At 47.1% G+C, this 18,590-nt stretch overlaps 1 protein-coding gene across 1 annotated transcript in view; it reads left to right on the top strand.

The window, feature by feature from the left end:
* The window catches only part of TLL2 (tolloid like 2), a 121,498-nt gene that overhangs the window by 35,575 nt on the left and 67,333 nt on the right, over positions 1-18,590 (top strand). The window contains exon 3 of the mRNA XM_019458966.2: positions 16,388-16,465. Within this exon, the coding sequence (XP_019314511.2) occupies positions 16,388-16,465 (78 nt within the window). The remainder of the gene's footprint in view (positions 1-16,387; positions 16,466-18,590) is intronic.

Genomic DNA, 18,590 nt, shown 5'->3' with positions numbered 1-18,590 from the left:
CCTATAAGCTGGAGACTTGGCATGAAGACACGGGTCAGAAATTAGGCAGGAGCACACAGATCCAAACTGGGTCAAAGGTGAAGTGCTGTGGAGACCCTCCAGTGTTGAGTCTATACTCCCTATATCTCCCCAACCTAGGACCGGGCTGGCCACGGCGTTGGGGCAGGCTCAGCCCGCAGACCGCAGCTGGCAGCCGGTAGGGGAGAAGGACAGTGGGGCGGGAACTGGACAAGGCCTGGCAGCTATTCTGCCCATAAACTCTTCAATTTAGGAAGATGATTTGAGATGATAAAGAGGCATCTGATAAAATGCACATCTGTTCTTTCGGAAGGAAAAAAGAATGCAACATAAGGATTCTATCATCTCATTCCCTGGGGCCTCATTCAGAGGCTGACTTATACCTTGGGTTGAAGCCAGAGTTCACTGTGAACTTGAAGTGTTAGGAAAAGTAAATTCACCTTTAGGTTGATTTTTGTTATGACTGCATTTCTCAGAATTTGCGGAAACTGGGCTGGGAGTCCACTTGGAGCCCGAGCTGGGTGAGTGAGGGGCGGTGAGCACCCTCAGGGATTCATCCAGGGAGCTGTAATCCTGGGCCCCTCATGGACCTCGAATCCGGGAGCCTGAGTCAAAATTGGGAGATAAGCTGGAGAAGCCCGGACAGACAGGATTTAGTACGTGGCATTGTAGGCAAAGTTCTCTCCGTTTCAACATACAGAATCCTACTCAAGATAGCTCAAGTGAAGAATTTACTTAACAATATATTCTCTGGGCCACCAACACACAGAAGCTGGGGAGATCCGGCCTCTTGGGGACTGGACTAGGAATTGGAGAGAGAGGAGCAAAGCTGGCCTCTCTTCTCAAGGATCATAAAATATCTCATTTTTGCTTTTGCCTCTTCTTACACCTGACCCATCATGGCATGGCCACCGTGCCTGAGTTCCCATCATGATCCTCAACTCGAGTGTCCCCTGCTGGGTACCCGCAGTACCTCCCTAGGTAGGGGTACTGTGGAAATCCTAAGCGTGGAAGGAATCTCTTGGGGAGAGAGTATAACATGAGTTGACCACGGGTCTGACAACAGAACCCCGGGGAGGTAAGAGGAGGAGACATAGTTATGATGGAGGCAGGTGGCAGGTCTGTGTCTGTGGCTCCAGAGAAGAATGAGTGATGGAGCAGCCTTCGGTTTGAAGAGCTGATTGGTGAGTGAAGACCCCCCAGGCATGGAGGTGTGGAAACAGTCCCTTTCAGGTTAACTTGGTCTTGGGGCCAAGCCTGGGGACCTCACACCCACTTTGCCATTTCTGTTATTTCCATGGGAAAATACTTTATGAGTTCCCATCAGCCATCTTAATACATGGAATTTGGGAACACAGTCTCCTGAGAGCCAGGGACTGCCTGTGTCAGATGAGGACCCAGTCGTTGCCTCCCAGTTTTGGCCGACAGAAAGATAATGCCTTACCTCTCCGGTTCTTCTTAGTCTGATTCCACTTTCACTGCCCTTTAACTGTGTATGTTTTCATTTGTATTTATTGAATGGAATTCTCTGTTTCCTGTTTTTAACTTAAATGTTAGTTGATCTCTAAGGCAGAATGAAATGCAATAAACCATACTTAAAGCAATCTTACCTATGCTGCCTTCCAGTCAATTGTTCTAATATCAGTGGCCTAGGTATAAAAAATACTCCTCACCGTGACTTAAGAGAACCCTGTGGTGAATCCTTTTTGATGAATTAAAGGATGCTTTTACCCAGTAAGTAATCACCCCCTAAATATTTTAGTTTTCTTAATGCTAAGCACCTTTGCTTTTGTATCTCTTGGCCTCTTCTAGATGTGTGCATTTTGGTACAGATGGAGACAGACCTGTGTCACAAATGCAGTTTACTACTCAAGTATTTTCTTCCTGGGCATGGTGATGAACTCATTTGTTCTTGGACAAAACCAGTGCCCCAGCCCTTCAGAGTTACCCACTGCACAACACACAGACCTTGGCCATGTCACTTCACTTCATGGGATGTCCCTTTTCTTATCTGTAAAGGCTGTTTTCTTATCTATAAAAGCTCTAAGCTTCCTGAGGGCCAAGAATGAGTCTCCTGGTTCTTTTGCCAAAGATAATCCATAAATGTGTGGAGACTAAATGTGTGGTTTCTGCTACATGCACAGCTAATTAGAGAACCACCGTATCTTTGGCTTCTCCTTCATTTGATGCCTCATGGAACTTCAGAATGTTCTACTTAAATTGCATCTAACCTGGACCTTCCAGGGGCCCTCCAACGGGCTCCCATACAGATTGGCAGAAATCTGGCAGTGGCCCCCTTTGCCCTATCTTAGAAAATGACAACAAACAGTGATAGGAGAGAGAAAGGAAAGCTGAGGCTGTCTTACAAGCATCAGTGACAAGTGGGCCACACCCTGCGAGCTGGAGATGCAGCTTGAGGGGCAGCAGGGGATCCCGCCGGTGTGAGTCTGGGATGAGACTCCTCTCCCCCTTCCATTGTGCTAACCTGCGGCTGATGTGTGGGATGGCTAGAGCAAAGTCACATTTCTTCTGGGGCTGTTCACATCGAGGTCTGCGGGTCATTACATCTGTGGCTTCCAAGGAGGTCCAGAGAGAGGAGGTGACGATGGTGGTAGAGTTGCCAGTGGAATCTCACCCTGCATTCTTCTGGTCATCTTTCTCTTTGGTGTCATTTAATGAGCTGTTTGCCCGCAAACTGTGAGAGAAAAGCCGTGCTGGTCTTGGCGCTGAGCCTCTAACTCGCTTCCATTGGTCCTTGCTTTCTGCTTCCCGCGTTCTCTGCCAGCCTCCTGCACCCCTAGCCCTGGGCTGCTGTTGCCTGAGGAAGGAGATCCTGTCTTTCCTGACACTGGCACCCCCTAGAGGCATGGCTTTCCCATTCTCTCTGCAGCCCAGAGGCCCTAAGCGGTCAGCCCACCAGCCAAATCTGGTCTGCAGATGTGTTTTGTTTGTTTTGTAGTGCTCACAGTTTTAAACTTACTGCCAACATTTAAAAAAATCAGATTTCTTATAAAAATCCAGAACTCTGGCTTCTCTTGAAAAGTTGGGAGATCTGGCCATGCTGGTCCAGCATTTCCACATGGCAACAATCAATGGAGTTGCATAATGATGGGTTGAACTCTGGGGGGGGGGCACGTACCCTGCGGTTGGCCACAGACCCCACTACCCCTATTTATCTCTCATACCCAGCCTCTTTCACTCCAATGTGTTGCTTGCCTGGCCTCCTAGCTCCAGGCATCTGAGTTTGCATGTCAGGCCAGTGGGGAAAGGACACCATCTTTGGACCCTAAATCAGGTCCCATGGCACTGGCCATGCGGCTTCTCTCTTCTCTGTCAAGGGAGGAGGGTCAGAACGTCAACTACCACCTGGTCATCTGACAGAAGATCCTTCTTCTGGAGGCTCTCTTCTTCTCTTCCTTGAACTTTCAGTCTCTGGCACCTCCTTGTAATACAGCATGCCATGTCCTGGGCTCTGCATGGCACTGGGGAAAAAAGCACAAAAAAGGCAAACAGGGTACTCAGTGTTTGGGGGGGGTGGGTAGTTTATGGCCCAGCAAATGCATTGGCATCGGAACAGATTCTTTTTGAGCTAGTGAATCAGTGAGACAGGACCATTCATAGATATTAACCTCTCTGAAACAAAGGGGCCATCACGGTTCACTGACGTGGGGCCATCACCCAGAAAAACCCTAGTCACTTTAACCTCTGTTTACCTATATTATCTTTTTAAGGTGGAGCCCTTGCTCTGCAGTTCTCCTTGAACTGAGCTGACTTCTGTCCAGAAAGGTCAAAGACAGGCTATGGAATTCCGTGACCCTCTTTCTGCTTCTCTCCTCCAGGTCTTTGGAGAGGGTTTGGGTTGGTCTTCCTTTCTTTGATTTCCTGAGTTCCTTGCTACTGCTTCTGTGACCCAGTTCATGGGGCTTGCCCTTGGAGATTACCATTACAGACTATCATCTGTAAATCTTGATTGGTCATTTGGTCATCTGTGCAAAGGCCATGTGGTAAAACCCTCCTAAGATTTTCTATGAGGACACGTGTGCCTCTTCTGAAGAGCTTTTTACTGCATAGTGAGAATCCTAATCCTTGAGTCCAGATGACCTTTTCTCCATTATCTGGGGGTTTCCCTCATTCTTTTCTCCTGTCACACAAGGAGACAAAGACCAAAGACTCAAGGTTAGATCCTCCCAGCTCTGTTGCATACCAACTGGTGACCACAGATCAAGGGCTTTACGTCATCGAGCCTCAGTTTCCTCATCTGTAAAATGGGGACAACAATAACAATACCTTGGCCCACGCAGGTGCAGTGAATATTGGCTGGGATAATACATGCAAACATTAGCCAACCCAGTTCAGTCCAGCTCAGATGCACATATTTGTTAAGCATCTGTTACAAACACTGCACGGTGGAAATATACAGGATATTGTCTGTGTCCTCAGGGAGTTAAGTGTCTTATTAGGGAAAACAGCCTTGGTTCACAAATACTATGGGCATGGTATGATCGGGCCCAGGAGCTTCTTGAAAGGAAGGCTTACCTCTGGTCTCTTTTTCTATCTCTGGCCCTTGGTACAATGCCTGGCACAGAGAGGTGCCCCATAAGAGTTTGTTAAATGAGGGAACAAATGAACAAATGAATGAGTAAAAGGCCATGAGGGAGATGTAAATGAAGCACAGAGAAGGAGGATGCCTTTGTGAAAGAAATAGAGTTGGGCCTCGAAGGATTTGGGCTAGGGCTGTAGTTGGAAGGGTTGTGCATTGCAGGTGGAAGGCAGTCATAGGAGGGGGAGCTTAGCAGCAAGAACTAAGGGGTTCAGGGTGGCTGGCAGGTGGGGGAGAGAAGCTGGAAGGACACATTGGGATCACACTCTGGTGGGACTTGGGCTGAGGGCTTAGGCCACTCTCCCGTAAGCTGTCCTCTTTCCTGCCCCAGGGCCCGCAAAGTCTTTGCCCCTCCCCATCTGCCTTTCCCTCAAGCTCCACCACCCCTTCTCTGGGTCGCACCCAAGTGGCTAAATCTTTTCCTTTTCTCCCAGCCTGGGCTGTGAGCTCTTTGACTGAGCCACCCAGGCACCCCTCCCTCTCCCCCTAATTTCTGAATAATAATCTCAACACTGTCTACTTCATATTCTTTCCTGGTCGTTTGGGGATGTTTCCTCTATCACATAGTGTGTGTTTTTGTAAGTAGTGTTAGTATTTGCACCTTGTTCATCTATATGTCTTCTTATGTTAGTTTCTTTATGTATTTTAATATTTGGTGAGCTGCATCCTTCCCCCTTGCCCTTGCTCTTTGTGTTTTAGAAATGTCTTGGATAACCTCACTTGTTTATTCTTCTAGGTGAATTTAAGGGTCACTTTCCTACAAAACTCCAAGAGGATCCCAACAAAATCTTCTTAGAATTTGAGTCATGGTTGCATTAAACCCATAACTTCATTTGGAGAAACTGACACATTTATATTACTTACTCAATCCACCCAGGAATATGGAATGTCTCTTCTTCACTTACTATTATTTTTACAAATTGCAATAAAATGTGTAATTCTCCTATTGCAGTTATACACATTTCCTGTTAGAGTTACCCCAAATCTCTTACGTTGACCGTTCTGGTGGGTTGTCCATAATGCTTTTTTCCGCTGGCATATTTCAGCATGATGACCACGAAAGGGAGTGCCTTTATCACATCTCAGAGCAGACGAAGGCTTTCCTCCACCCCCCCTGAACAATGATTGTGCCATCACCTAAAGAGCTCACCTAGGCACTCTCTTCTCCATTGCTGTGGCCCGCCCACTTCAGGATGTCATCACTTCTTGCTGGGAGACCAACCTCAATGTCCAGTGTGTTCTTTCCTCCCTTCCTCCCTCTGTTCCAGGCCCATCCCAGGCCTGGGGTTACGTCACTGAAGAAGTTGGAGCTTTGTGTTTTAGAGAGTGTCATGGATGCAGACAGTTAACATGCAAACACAGAAAAAAGATCATTGCTGATAATGTTCAGTGAGCCCTGAAAGAAATAAATGGGGACCGGAGGAGGTTCTTCCACAAACTTCCTTTTATGCATTCAGCTTATAAGCCCAAAGATTGGCCCTCAGCATCTCAAAGAAGGATTTAATTGGTGCCCCATAATGCTCTTCGGTTCTTGCTGCCTCACCAGCAGCCCCGAACACTGTGGATCTGAATTTCTACCCCCATGCCTCTCTAGTGCCCCACTGCTGTCACACCTGACCACTCCCTGCTTTAGAAGCACACCTCTTCAGAAGCTTCTAGAAATCTATGTATAGGAGAAGCCCTAAATAGCCCTTTATTATAGAGGCCATCAGTGGAGGCACATGGGCTTAAGACTGCATCTGGGTTTTGCCTCTTACTATCTGGGTTTTGTGAAGGAGGGTGAGTTGTTTAGAGTCAGTAGTAATAGTCGTAATAGTAGTAACAGCTAACTCAGTGAGTGCCGATTTGGGGCCAGGCATTGTTCTATGCCTTGCACGTATTATCCCTCTTAATCTTTATAACAACCCTATGAGGTGAATCCTCCTTCTGTGGATGAGGCCACTGAAGGAGAAAGAGGTTAAATGACTTGTTTGAGGTCCCACAGCTAGTCAGTAGCGAAGCTAAGACTTTGCCGGTAAGCACTCTGACTCTGGACCTTGCACCGTAGGGTCCGTCTAGCAAACCACCTGATTTGCCTGAACCTCAGATACACCGAGATCAGGTTGGTAGTAGGTAGGCTGTTACATTTGTGCTCCCTTGACAAACCTCACCTGGCACAGTCATTCGCTGGTACCATCCTCTCTTTCAGTGACTCCGGGCTCAGCCCAAAGCGACTTGCTTTGGCCAATGGGGAACTAGAAAGCATGATGTAAGCCGAGGCTTTTACAAAGCACTGGCACGTTGGGACTCATCGTTTTGGAAGGCTGCCTCTTGGAAGCATTCTGCGGTTAGGAAGCCCAAGGGGGCTGTGTGTAGAGGCCGCATGGAAGAGAGCCAAGGCCCCAGACTTATGGCTCCACGTGAGCCATTGTAGCCATCCCTCAGCCATTTGAGCTATCCCAACTAAGACCCCAGACACTGTGGAGCAGACAAGCCAGCGCCATTTGTTCTTTGCTGCCATTCTTGGCCCACAGAATCAGAAGCAAGCATAAAATGGTTATTTTAAGCCATTCAGTTGAGAGGGATAGTTTGTTATGCAGCAATAAGTGATGGAAACAGCCTTCGAAGAAGCCAAGGCCAGGCTGGGTATGAAAGGTGTGGGCCAAGTGACAAGAGTGCCTGGAGTCCAGGCTCAGGAGAGCGCTGGAAGTTTGAAGCCAGGTGAGCAACAGGTACTTCTGCTTTGAGAACTCACCTAAGGAAGAGATCTTTTGAGAACACAGGTACTTCTCTTTGAGAAGAGATCTGGCATGGCTGTAACAATAATCAGGGACCAGGAAAAATGCAGGTGCAGCCATTCAAGGTTGGGGGAGGGTCCAATGCCAAGCAAAATGGATGTTTGACTGGAGGCTCTGGGAAGGCAGCACTCAAATCTGCATGATTAAGAAGCCTCCCATGAGCTTCTGCCTGGGGCAGGAGCAAATTCTGAGGCCTCACCAGCCAGTGCTTGGACACAGGTGGGAGCCAGGTAACTGGCTGGAGAAGGGAGGGCCAGACCTCAGAATTGCCCACCCAACACTGTCTCAGGGAAGGTTCTGACAGGCCCTCTCACCTTCTCAGCCATGAGGTTTCCTGGCCTCCATCCTGCCAAGGTGTGGACTCATTACTTTTTCTTTCCATGGTCAGAACAGAGAAAAATGACGGGACCACAACTTTTCCATCTGCATAAACACAGCTACGTTTCTTGCATTCCCAGTGGAGAAAGGTTTTCCGGGCAGCCGCCTGTGTGTGTGCGTTATGTGTGTATATGTGTGTGTGCGTGTGCACTACAAAGTGCAGAACACGTGTTCATAGGTGAGTATGTGCTGTAATCTTTTTTTTTGGAAATCCCTTTATTTCCTGATTGTAAAAGTAATCTGTTGAGCGCAATTTGGAAATTACACAAAGTATGTAAGAAAATAAAATTCACCCCCAAATTGCCAACCAGAGATAATCACAATGGGTATTGTGGGTATGTCCACCCAGCACTTCCCTCCCATCTTTTTTGGATCTGCTTTTTCAGAAAAGACGGGATCATACCCAGTTCTATTGGAATCACCCTGGGCATTATTTCCTTATCTGTGTTTTGACTTACGATATGACCATTTTTCCCAGCTAGTAAACTTCCTTCTAAAACAGTTTATGAGGTTACATAGTGTTCCCTTTATATGATATTTCACTTTAGCCCCCGCCTCCCATTGAGGGGTGTAGTTATCACAATCTTTATTATAAAAATGTTGAGATAAATAGTCTTTGTCTTTACGGCCAATCAGTTCCTTAGTGCCAATATCTAGAAGTCATATTATTGGGTCAAAGTCATCTTACTGCCTATTTTGGTACACCTTGCTAAATTACCTCATAAAATGTTGCCAATTTATATTCCTCCTCCACCAGCAGTGTATAAGAATTCCCTTTTTATTATACACTTGCTGATATTAAATCATTTCATTAACACATGTTGGCAATGATCTTTTAACTCATTTTCCCTTTCCCTTCTGTAGCATTTGAAATTTGGCATAGATATAAAATGTACTTGGCACTGAATTGCTTAGGATTACACATTGATTACCATAGTGGTTGACTAGTTCATTCCTAAATCAGCCTGTCGAGGGGGCTTGGCCTCTTTTTTTTTTTTTTTCTAATGAATAATTAAAACCTCAGCTCAGCAGGTGTTTCTTGCACTGACGGAGAAGAGGTGTGCAGATACTTCACCCGTCTGCCTTGCCTGAGATGCTCGCTGATACCGCACTTGTACAGGTGTGGGGTAGAGGGCACGGGTTAGGAGCATGGATTCTGGAGTCAGACAGGCCAGACTTGGAATGCAAATTCAGTCACTTACCAGCTGGGTGACCTCGAACAACTTACTCATGACCCTTCATTTTCTCTTCTGTAAAAGAGGAATAATATTACTTATTCATGGGATTGCTGTGCATATTACATATGACCAAAGGGCATGGCAAAGTAAGACTGCTTAAGACATAGCTGTGAGGATAACACTCCAAAGCCCTGTACAAGCTGGCTGTGCGTTCCTCAGGCACCAGTGCCTGCCATGGTGCCCTCAGCCCTGGCTCCGGCCACGCTCCGGCACTCACTTTCCTTCCCCAGGACATTGTCACTTGCTGGGTTTTTGTTTGTTTACTTGTTTTTGCTTTTTTGGTTTTGTTTTGCCTGTTTTGCTAGAATACTGTCCCTAGATGGATGTCCCCTTTTCATCATTTAGGGTCTCAGTCCAAATGCCATCTGCTCAGAGAGGCCTCCCCTGGGCTCCCATCCCCCCACTGCTCTTTCTTAAAACTGTTGTAATTTCTTCAAAGTGCTTAATCCTGCTGTGCAACAATCTCATTGTTTATTGTTGATTTTTATCCTCTGCGCCAGAGCCATGAAGGCACCATAAAGGTAGGTCCTGTGTGTCCTGTGTTCAGGAACTCGGCACAGTGCTACCCCAAGCAGACATTCAACCAATGTTTATTGAGTTACTGAGTTATTGAGTTACTAGTAATGAAGTGGTTTGTAGGAGCTTGTGCTGGAGATTTTTTTTTTATTAGAATAAAGCAATGCGGATGCATGATAGGTTTACCTCTGGCAGGCCAGAGCTGTAAATACAGGTGTCTTCAAAGTGAGTAAATGGACAGCAGAGGTAGTCCCGGCCCGGTTACTTTAGCGTGTGATGTATACGAAAGGATTCGACACCAGACCATCTGGAGAGAATCTCAGTCTCTCTTCTCAATGGCTGTGTCATCAGTGATATCTTACCTGCTCTAAGCCTCAGTTACCCTGCGTGTAAAATGGGAACGATATCCACCTCAGAGGGTTAGTTTGAGGATGAAACAGGTTAACGTAGGTGTGTACCTGCAAACAGTCAACACTTTAAAAATGGTAGTTATTCTGATGTTTAAGAAAACCAAGGACTAAAAAATGTTAGGCTCTACAAATGAGGGATAGAAGGAATAATTAATATAAAGCTTTGTTTATAATTAGCATATTAATGAATATTAATTCATAGTCACTATGCATGAGCATATAATTCAATAGAGCAATATTGATCTATGGAACAAGACTGTCCTCTTGGGCTTTGGACAAGCCCATCTCTTTCTGCCTAGATGTCTTTGGATGTATATAGTTAATATTTCATTAATTATGGTGGAGGAGTGTTGTGTATACATCAATGTCTCATATGATGCATATAATTAAGCTACTTTTTGTTGGGAACGGAAGAAAATTGGGCTTTTCCAAAGAAAAGCAGCTTGCTCCCAAAGTTGCTAACAGATTGCTTCTTAATTGAACTTGGGAGGTGAATTATATGGTGAATTAGAAAAAAGAACAACTCTGAATTTAGTGAATTGTTCCATAAAGGAAACTGTGGGATTGAATTGCAAATGCTGGATAGAAACATTTCAGCCTGGCCCCATGCATCATGGGCCGTTGACCTCTGCTGTGTTTCAGTGAGAGCGTGAACAGGCCTGTAGCTCTCTTTTCAAGGCCTGGAGGGCATTCTTTCCCAGAGACCAGCTGTAAGCCTGGGTTTCTTATGCAAAGGAGACGTTTGAATAAGCCCCTGTGACTAATGAAATCTACAAGGTCTTTGCATATCCTCTCACTAAAGAGGTAATTAACCAAAGATCAAATATGAGCATTTATACATATTTTTTTCCAAATATTTTTTGTCTTGCGATTACACCCAAGGAAGAATATATCCCCACACCCTAAATGCCCCCTCCCCCACTGTCCCCAATCTTTGTGTCAGGCTGTATTTCTCTTCCCTGTTCTGTGGTACCCTTGCCTGCAGTTCCAACCACAGTCACACCTGTCTTACTCATTTGCTAGCTTTTACTGAAAGAGAGCAACATTTCTCATTGATTTAGATGTGAGAAGCGACTTTTTAAATGTTTGATGTCTGTTTCCAGCCCCACGTCTTTCATTACCGGTAAGCTTGGGGAGTAAGAGTTTAGTTGTGAGAAAATATCATGAAATGAGACTGCCTCTCACAGGTTCTCTGAGTAGTCACTCTCAACCTTGGCTGTACCTTAGAATCATCTGAAGAGCTTTTGAAAATCCCAAGGCCCAGCCCAGGCCCAGACTGGTTAAATAAGAAAGCCCCTGGTGGGTGGGACCCAGGCATCAGTATTTTTCTTCCTAAAACTTTTTTTTTTAACATTTATTCATTTTTGAGAGAGAGACAGAGCATGAGTGGAGGAGGGGCAGAGAGAGTGGGAGATACAGAATCAGAGGCAGGCTCCAGGCTCTGAGCTCTCAGCACAGAGCGCGACGTGGGGCTCGAACCTACGGACCACAAGATCATGACCTGAGCTGAAGTCAGATGCTCAACTGACTGAACCACCCAGGCGCCCCATCAGTATTTTTCTAAAAAGTTTCCCAGGTGATCCCAAATCGCACTGAAGGTTGAAAACCATTGTTCTGAGAATATCTGTTTTCCTCTCCCCATAAAAGCTGATGAAGACAAATTTTCCCATCAGTTAGGCTGCGTTAGAAATGATTGAGTCCTCTCTCTCTCTTTTTTAAATGTTTATTTATTTTTGAGGGAGAGAAACAGAGTGTGAGCAGGAGAGGGCCACAGAGAGAGAGAGGGAGACAGAATCTGAAGCGGGCTCCAGGCTCTGAGCGATCAGCACAGAGCCCGATGCGGGGCTCGAACTCATGAACAGTGAGATCAGACCTGAGCCGAAGTCGGATGCTTAACTGACTGAGCCACCCAGGTGTCCTGATTGAGTTCTCTCTTTAAGCACTGCCTACCTGACTTATCTATCCATCCATCTCATATTTTATTGAGTGTCTGCTATGTGCCAGGCACAGTGCTGGGTGTTCATTGTTGGACAAGACAAGATCCCTTTCTTTGAGATGCCAGAAACTAGAAACCAAACTGAGGGATCAGCTGAATGGACAGGAGGTGCTGATACCTTGTGGTAAGGGATGTGAATCAGCCCAGGCTGTGACTGCACAGAGCAGAGTGCTTGAAACTTGGGAGAAGCAGTGGGTCAGTGTCCCAGAAGAAGCAGTGTCCCTGCTGACACTTGAAGCACCAGTTGGATTTGGTGAAGAGGTGGGTGTGGCTGAAGACAATAGAAATCAAGGTGCTGTAGGTAGCTTGGGGTGGCTGGGTAGGAGTGGGAAAGTAGCAGCCTCAAGGCCCCAGGAGGAGGAGGCAGGCAGGGCCTTGTCACAGGGGCCAGGCAATCCTTTCAGGAGTTAGAACTCATCCCAAAGGCAGTGGAGAGCCTCAGGAAGGGTTTCATCATGGGGAGTGGCCAAACCACATTATCTCCAGGTGGATCCCAGGCTTAGCTGTACTGGAAGCATGAGATTTGCTGCCCTTTTGAGAAAAAAAGACACTCTCTAGTCTCTTGCTGGTAAGGATGACAGAGGGGGGATTTGTGTTCTTAACTGCCCAGGGCTCCAAGCTCTCATAGGCTTCCTGGAAAATGCCGTGGGTCCCTTGGGGCCCTTCCCCAGGCTCTCCCAGGCACCCCACTTGTTCTTTCTGGTCCTGAGGCTGAGGGGAAGAAGCACAGGTTTGGGGGTCAGATTGGCCCCACCTCCAGCTATCACCATTGCTAACCATCTCCGTACCCTCAAGACAAGCAAGTCACTTCACCTCTTGGAGCCTTGTTTCCTCGTCTGTAAAGTGGGGATGTTTATGGTCCTTTTGTCATTGTGTCTTTTTGAGGCTAGAATTACAAAACACAATACAAGAAACTCATTTAGCACTGTTCTCAGCGCATGGTCAGCTCCATAACTGCCACTTAGGAAACACTGATTCTTTCCCCCTCTATTTACTGGGGGGGGCGGGGGGGGGAGGGGGCACCCGTTCTGCCCTCAACTCCAGAGCTTTTGCTCCTATTATAGCTCCAAGCACCTGGAGGCCAATGGATCAGAAGTCCTTGACCCCTGCCCTCCTCTGCCTGATGCAGAGCTGAATATCAGTCTCTCCTGGCTTTTGTTCCCTCAAACACAGCCTACAGCTAACCTTGAACCCAGACTGTGCTTACAGGTTATTTTATTTATTTATTTATTTATTTATTTATTTATTTATTTATGGCCTCCCTCCACCCCTTTCGCAAGAGCCAAGCATGTCTAAACTTTCCATCCCTTCATGCTGGGGTAGTGCTATGTGGAATCTCCTTTCATATGCCAGCCCCTGAGTCCCCCTCCTGACCACTACTAATAACCCCAGTCATATTCAAATTCGGTGCAGTTACAAAGCCCTTTTCGTGTCCCTGGGCTGTCATCTAGATCCCTCAGAATGAAAGCCAGATCCTCAAAATGCCCCCACATGAGCTAACCCTCCAGACCCTCCCCTGCCCGCTGGCCTCATTGCCTGCTACTCTGCCCCTCACAAATCATCCCGCCTCCCTACCGCCAAGCACACTCCCACCCCAGGGCCTTTGCCCCTGTTGCTTTTTCAATTTGGAATGTTCTTCCCCAGATTATCTGTGGACTCTCTCCTTCACTTTCCTCAGGCTTCTGCTTTTCTACCTCACATGAAACAACCCCTTGTCCCTAGTGCCCACTGTTCCCCTCACCCTCATTTATTTTCTTCACAGTGCTTATCGGCAACTGACTTAAATACTTAGTTGCCTATTTGTTTTTTTGTTTTCTCCCCTACCCTCCATCAGAATATAATTTCCATGAGGTCAGGGTAGAGTTTGTTCCGTGTTGTATCCTGAGCAGCAGAAACAGCATCTGGCGTGTAGCAGGTGTCGGATAAATATTTGTTGAATGAGTTAGTGCCTAAACAAACCCATTACCTCATTTGGTCTTCAAAACAAACAGCCCATTTGACAGATGAAAAATACAAACGCCCAAGGTCTTATCCGCAGTTACGCAGTCAAGACTAAGCTAGTCCTAGATCTTTGGCTTCAGCCTCTTCTTCACTCCACACATGCCACATTCCTGTGCTGGCCAGCGATTTTCATACCATCAGGATTTCCCCTGACCTTTAGCCCGAGAGGAAATGATATCGCAACTGGAAGAATACCCAGAGGGCTGGGAGCTGGCAGCGAATGCACCGGCAGCTGCAGGGAGTGTGTGAGTGGATTCCGAGTTGGCCAGAAAGGCAGCAGAATGAACAGGACGAAGGCACACAAAAATGTCAGCGCACGTCTGGTCCACTGCCGGTGTCATAGTCAGGAGAGGGAAAGAGGCGGTCTGCACGGTGGACCACAAGGTCGTCTCCCTTGCTTGTTCAGGGCCAGGTCATTGGATTGCGTGTTTGGGACCCTACCTCGAGCATTGTTGGAAGCCTGTGAGCTGTGGGGCACAGCAAAGATCATCAGGTTTCCTACCAGGAGACCGTGTCCTGAGCCCCCAGCTTCCCTGATGGGCTGGCAACCCCGGGCTAAGCATTTTGTGTCTCAGTTTTCTCCTCTGGAAAATGGGGTTCCTTTCTGCCACAGAAGGTTCTAATCAGGGTCAAAGGAGATATGGGAAACTGCTTTGCAAGCTGCAAATTTCTAAACAAATGCAGGAAACAATTTTGCCCAAGTAGATTGTCCTGTAGTCGCTTTGATGTGGTTTCATACATATAACAGTCTCTCCTGGACATAGGCTTTGCCCTCATATCTGCTCCCTGGTGTCACAGCCCACTCAGTTTCACAACTCCTAAATGTAGGAGTCACTAGGGGCCCCTCTCAGTCCCTCGTATCTAGTTCATCAGCCTCCCTGTTTCCCTGTCTGCAACTATATCCCTGTGGATCCAGCCTCCCTCTCTGTCTGTTCCCCCTTGCCCACCACTGTCAGCCCCTCCACGTGGCAAGCTCATTCCCCATCCAGATTCTTTCCTGATCCTGGCCCAGACTTCTATGTCAGTTTCTTTGACTCCAGTGGTCAGAGAAGGCCCTTTCTGAGCAACTGCCCCAACCGTGCTCCACCACATACCGCCTTTGACCTTCAGGTTTTCTGAACCTACAACGATTGTGGCCTTTTGTTTTCTTACTTTGTGTTTATCGTCCAGCCACCCATGTCACCCGTTTGTCTTGTTCACTGCTGGATCACCTGGTGCCTGGCGATCGCCCGGTGCACACAATTTCGGCTCACTGTGGGTCTAATAATATTTGCTGATTGACCATGTTCCTGGTGAGGACAGGTGTGAACGAGGCTTATACTCAATGGCCACTAGCAAACAAATACAAGCATCACTGTTCTTGACCAAGGCGGTGTCTACGGAGTCCTAATACATGAAGTTAGCAAAAGGGATTTCTTTTTTTTTATGTTTATTTTTTTATGTTGAGAGAGAGAGTGCACACATGTGAGTGCAGGGTGAGGGGGGCAGACAGAGAGAGGGAGAGAAAGAATCCTAAACAGGCTCCGAGTCATCAGGGTAGAGCCCACCTCAGGGCTCAATCTCAGGAACCACGAGATCATGACCTGAGCTGAAATCAAGAGTTGGATGCTTAGCCAACTGAGCCACCCAGGCACCCTGGAAGTCAACAGAGCAGTTTCTTTTTATTTTATTTTATTATTTATTTATTTATTTTTAAGAGAGAGAGAGAGAGAGAGAGAGGAAGAGAACGTGTGCGCGCACACACACACACACACACACACACACTCATGCATGTGTAAGCGGAGGAGGGGCAAAGAGAGAAGGGGACATAGGATCTGAAGTGGGTTCTGTGCTGACAGCAGAGAGCCCGATACAGGGCTCAAACTCACGAACTGTGAGATCGTGACCTGAGCCGAAGTCTAACACTTAACCAACTGAGCCACCCAGGCGCCCGACAGAGCAACTTTAAAATGAGGCTCACTCCAAAGAGAAAACCAAAATACTTATTTAAGCCAAGGTCGTAACTGACCACATCACATATTTAAAAGCAGCACTGATGATTTCTCCCTGCATTCCACACCAGGGGACCCCAGAAGGCTGTGTCCTGTTTACATTTGGGCTTCCTGATGGAGGTGAGGGTGAGAAAGCTGACTTCGAGGTTGACTCTGGGATTTGCCTGTTAACTTTGTGTATCTGACTCCAAGTACCCTTGAACTGGTCAAGGAGAGTAATCCATTTATAATTTGTGAATCATGTGCGTGGTTATGGAAAAGCAGGTTCTTTTTTGCCCCTAACATCTAGAACAGTACCCAGCCTGTGATAGGTGCCCAATCAACCCTTGCTATGAAATCTTTCTTGATCTGCCAGGGATTCTGGTCATCCCTCAGGTGACCAGGTTTGCTCCCTCATTTCTTGGTGCTCCTACAAAGAAGGCTAATGTGTCCTCATGCTTCTTTTCTTCCTCATTCCTTTAGGTGGGCTCGAGGAGCAGCCTTTCGAGAGCTGGCAGAATGCTACAGCCATGAATACCAGCAGCGAGGAAGCCAGAAAGGGTAATATGAGGCCCCACCAGGCCTCTGCATCCTTGTTTTTTTCAGCTGTGGTAAATTTCGCAGAATATAAAATTTCCATTTTAACCATTTTAATGTGTACAACTTAGTGGCATAAAGTACCTTCACGATGTTGTGCAACCATCCCTCTATCTTGTTCCAGAACATTTTTATCATCCCAAAGGAGACCCCACACCTACTAAGCAGTCACTCCTCTTTTGTCCCTTACCCCCTGTCCTTGGCTTTGGAAACCTCTTATTCCACTTTTTACTTCCTATCACAGTAGACTAGAAGCACCGAGGTCTGTGGCCATGAGGGAGTGTGTCCTCTTACTGAGGGTGGACTGGCTGCCGGAGAAAGCCGTAGAAGGGTGGTGTTTGGTTGCTCAGGGACTGTATGGTCTTCAGTTAAACTCTGCCTTCTGGGTTTGACCTTTCTCATTGGTGCCTGGCTTGTAAGTTGCTGCCCCCAAGGGCTGACAGGAGGGATCGTGAGGCTTTGGGAACTGGGTATCTGAGGGAACAAGTGGGCATGGGAGGCAAGGTGGGAAGATAAAGCTGGGGTGGGGGCTCGGGAGGAGGGTGTAGACTAGAGACCTTGTGTGTGCGCTGCTGGGGGTGGGGTGGGGTTGTCTGTGGCCAGGGCCACCTGCCAGGTTCCTGCCTCGATGGTGCTGCTTCTGTCTATCTGCACACTAATGCTCACAGGAGTGTGCTTTCCTGGTTCTAGAGATTCTAGCCTGGAGATTATGGGTGGGGGTGTCTCACTAGAAGCGTCTCAGTTTGGGGGAGTTTTTCCCGTTCGGAAGCTGTGCTGGAGGAGAGAGGCTGCTGGGCTTTGGGCTGGCCTGCAGCCTACAGGAGTGAGGGCTCACTGCTGGCAATGGCGTTTCTTCTGCCTAAAATGAACGCGGAGCAAAAGGAATAATTTTTTATTGAAGTATAGTTGACACACAGTATCAAAAGGAATGATTTTTAGAATCTTCTGATCCGTAGTCGAATGCATTATCCATTGCACCACTGGCCAGTCAAAAGGAATAATTTTTTTTAATTTTATTTATTTATTTTAAGAGGGACAGAGAGAGCACGAGCACGGGAAGGGCAGAGAGAGGGAGATCCCAAGCAGGCTCCACTGGCTGTCAGCACAGAGCCCAATGTGGGGATCGATCCCACAAAACTGTGAAATGATGACCTGAGCCGAAATCAAGAGTTGGAGGCTTAACCAACTGAACCACCCAGGCATCCCTATCATATCCTTATTTAAAGTTAAAAAAAGTATTTTTTAACATTTATTTATTTTTGAGAGAGAGATTGAGAGAGAGACAAAGCGTGAGTGGGAGAGGGGCAGAGAGAGACAGAGACACAGAATCGGAAGCAGGCTCCAGGCTCTGACTTGTCAGCACAGAGCCTGATGTGGGGCTCGAACTCACAAGCTGCTATATCGTGACCTGAGCCAAAGTTGAATGCTTAACTGACTGAGCCACCAGGCACACCTATCATATCTTTTTTTAAAGTTAAAAAAAATTTTTTTGAACGTTTATTTATTTTTGTAGGAGAGAGAGAGCGTGAGCAGAGGAGGAGCAGAGAGAAAGGGAGATGTAGAATCCGAAACAATCTCCAGGCTCTGAGCTCTCAGCACAGAGCCGGACTCGGGGCTTGAACTCACAAATTGTGAGATCATGACCCGAGCTGAAGTCTTGCTTAACTGATTGAGCCACCCAGGCGACCCTATCATATCCTTTTTTAAATGTTTTTAAAAATTCTTTTCCCTGGGACACCTGGGTGGCTCAGTGGGTTAAGCGTCTGACTTCGGCCCAGGTCATGATCTCGAGGTTCGTGAGTTCAAGCCCCACGTCCAGCTCTGTGCTGACAGCTCAGAGCCTGGAACCTGCTTTGGATTCTGTGTCTCCCTCTCTCTCTGCCCCTCCCCTGCTTACACTCTGTGTGTATCTCTCTCTCTCTCTCTCTCTCAAAAATAAATAAACATTAAAAAGAAATTAAAAAAAAATTCTTTTCCCTTTGGGGCACCTGGGTGGCTCATTCAGTTCAGCGTCCGACTTCAGCTTAGGTTATGAACCCACAGTTTGTGTGTCTAAGCCCTGCGTAGAGCTCTGTGCTGACAGCTCAGA

The sequence above is a fragment of the Panthera pardus genome, unplaced genomic scaffold (assembly GCF_024362965.1).
Source record: "Panthera pardus isolate Hobbes unplaced genomic scaffold, ASM2436296v1 HiC_scaffold_22, whole genome shotgun sequence".
Taxonomy (NCBI): domain Eukaryota; kingdom Metazoa; phylum Chordata; class Mammalia; order Carnivora; family Felidae; genus Panthera; species Panthera pardus.
This window is presented reverse-complemented; position numbering and strand designations above follow the sequence as displayed.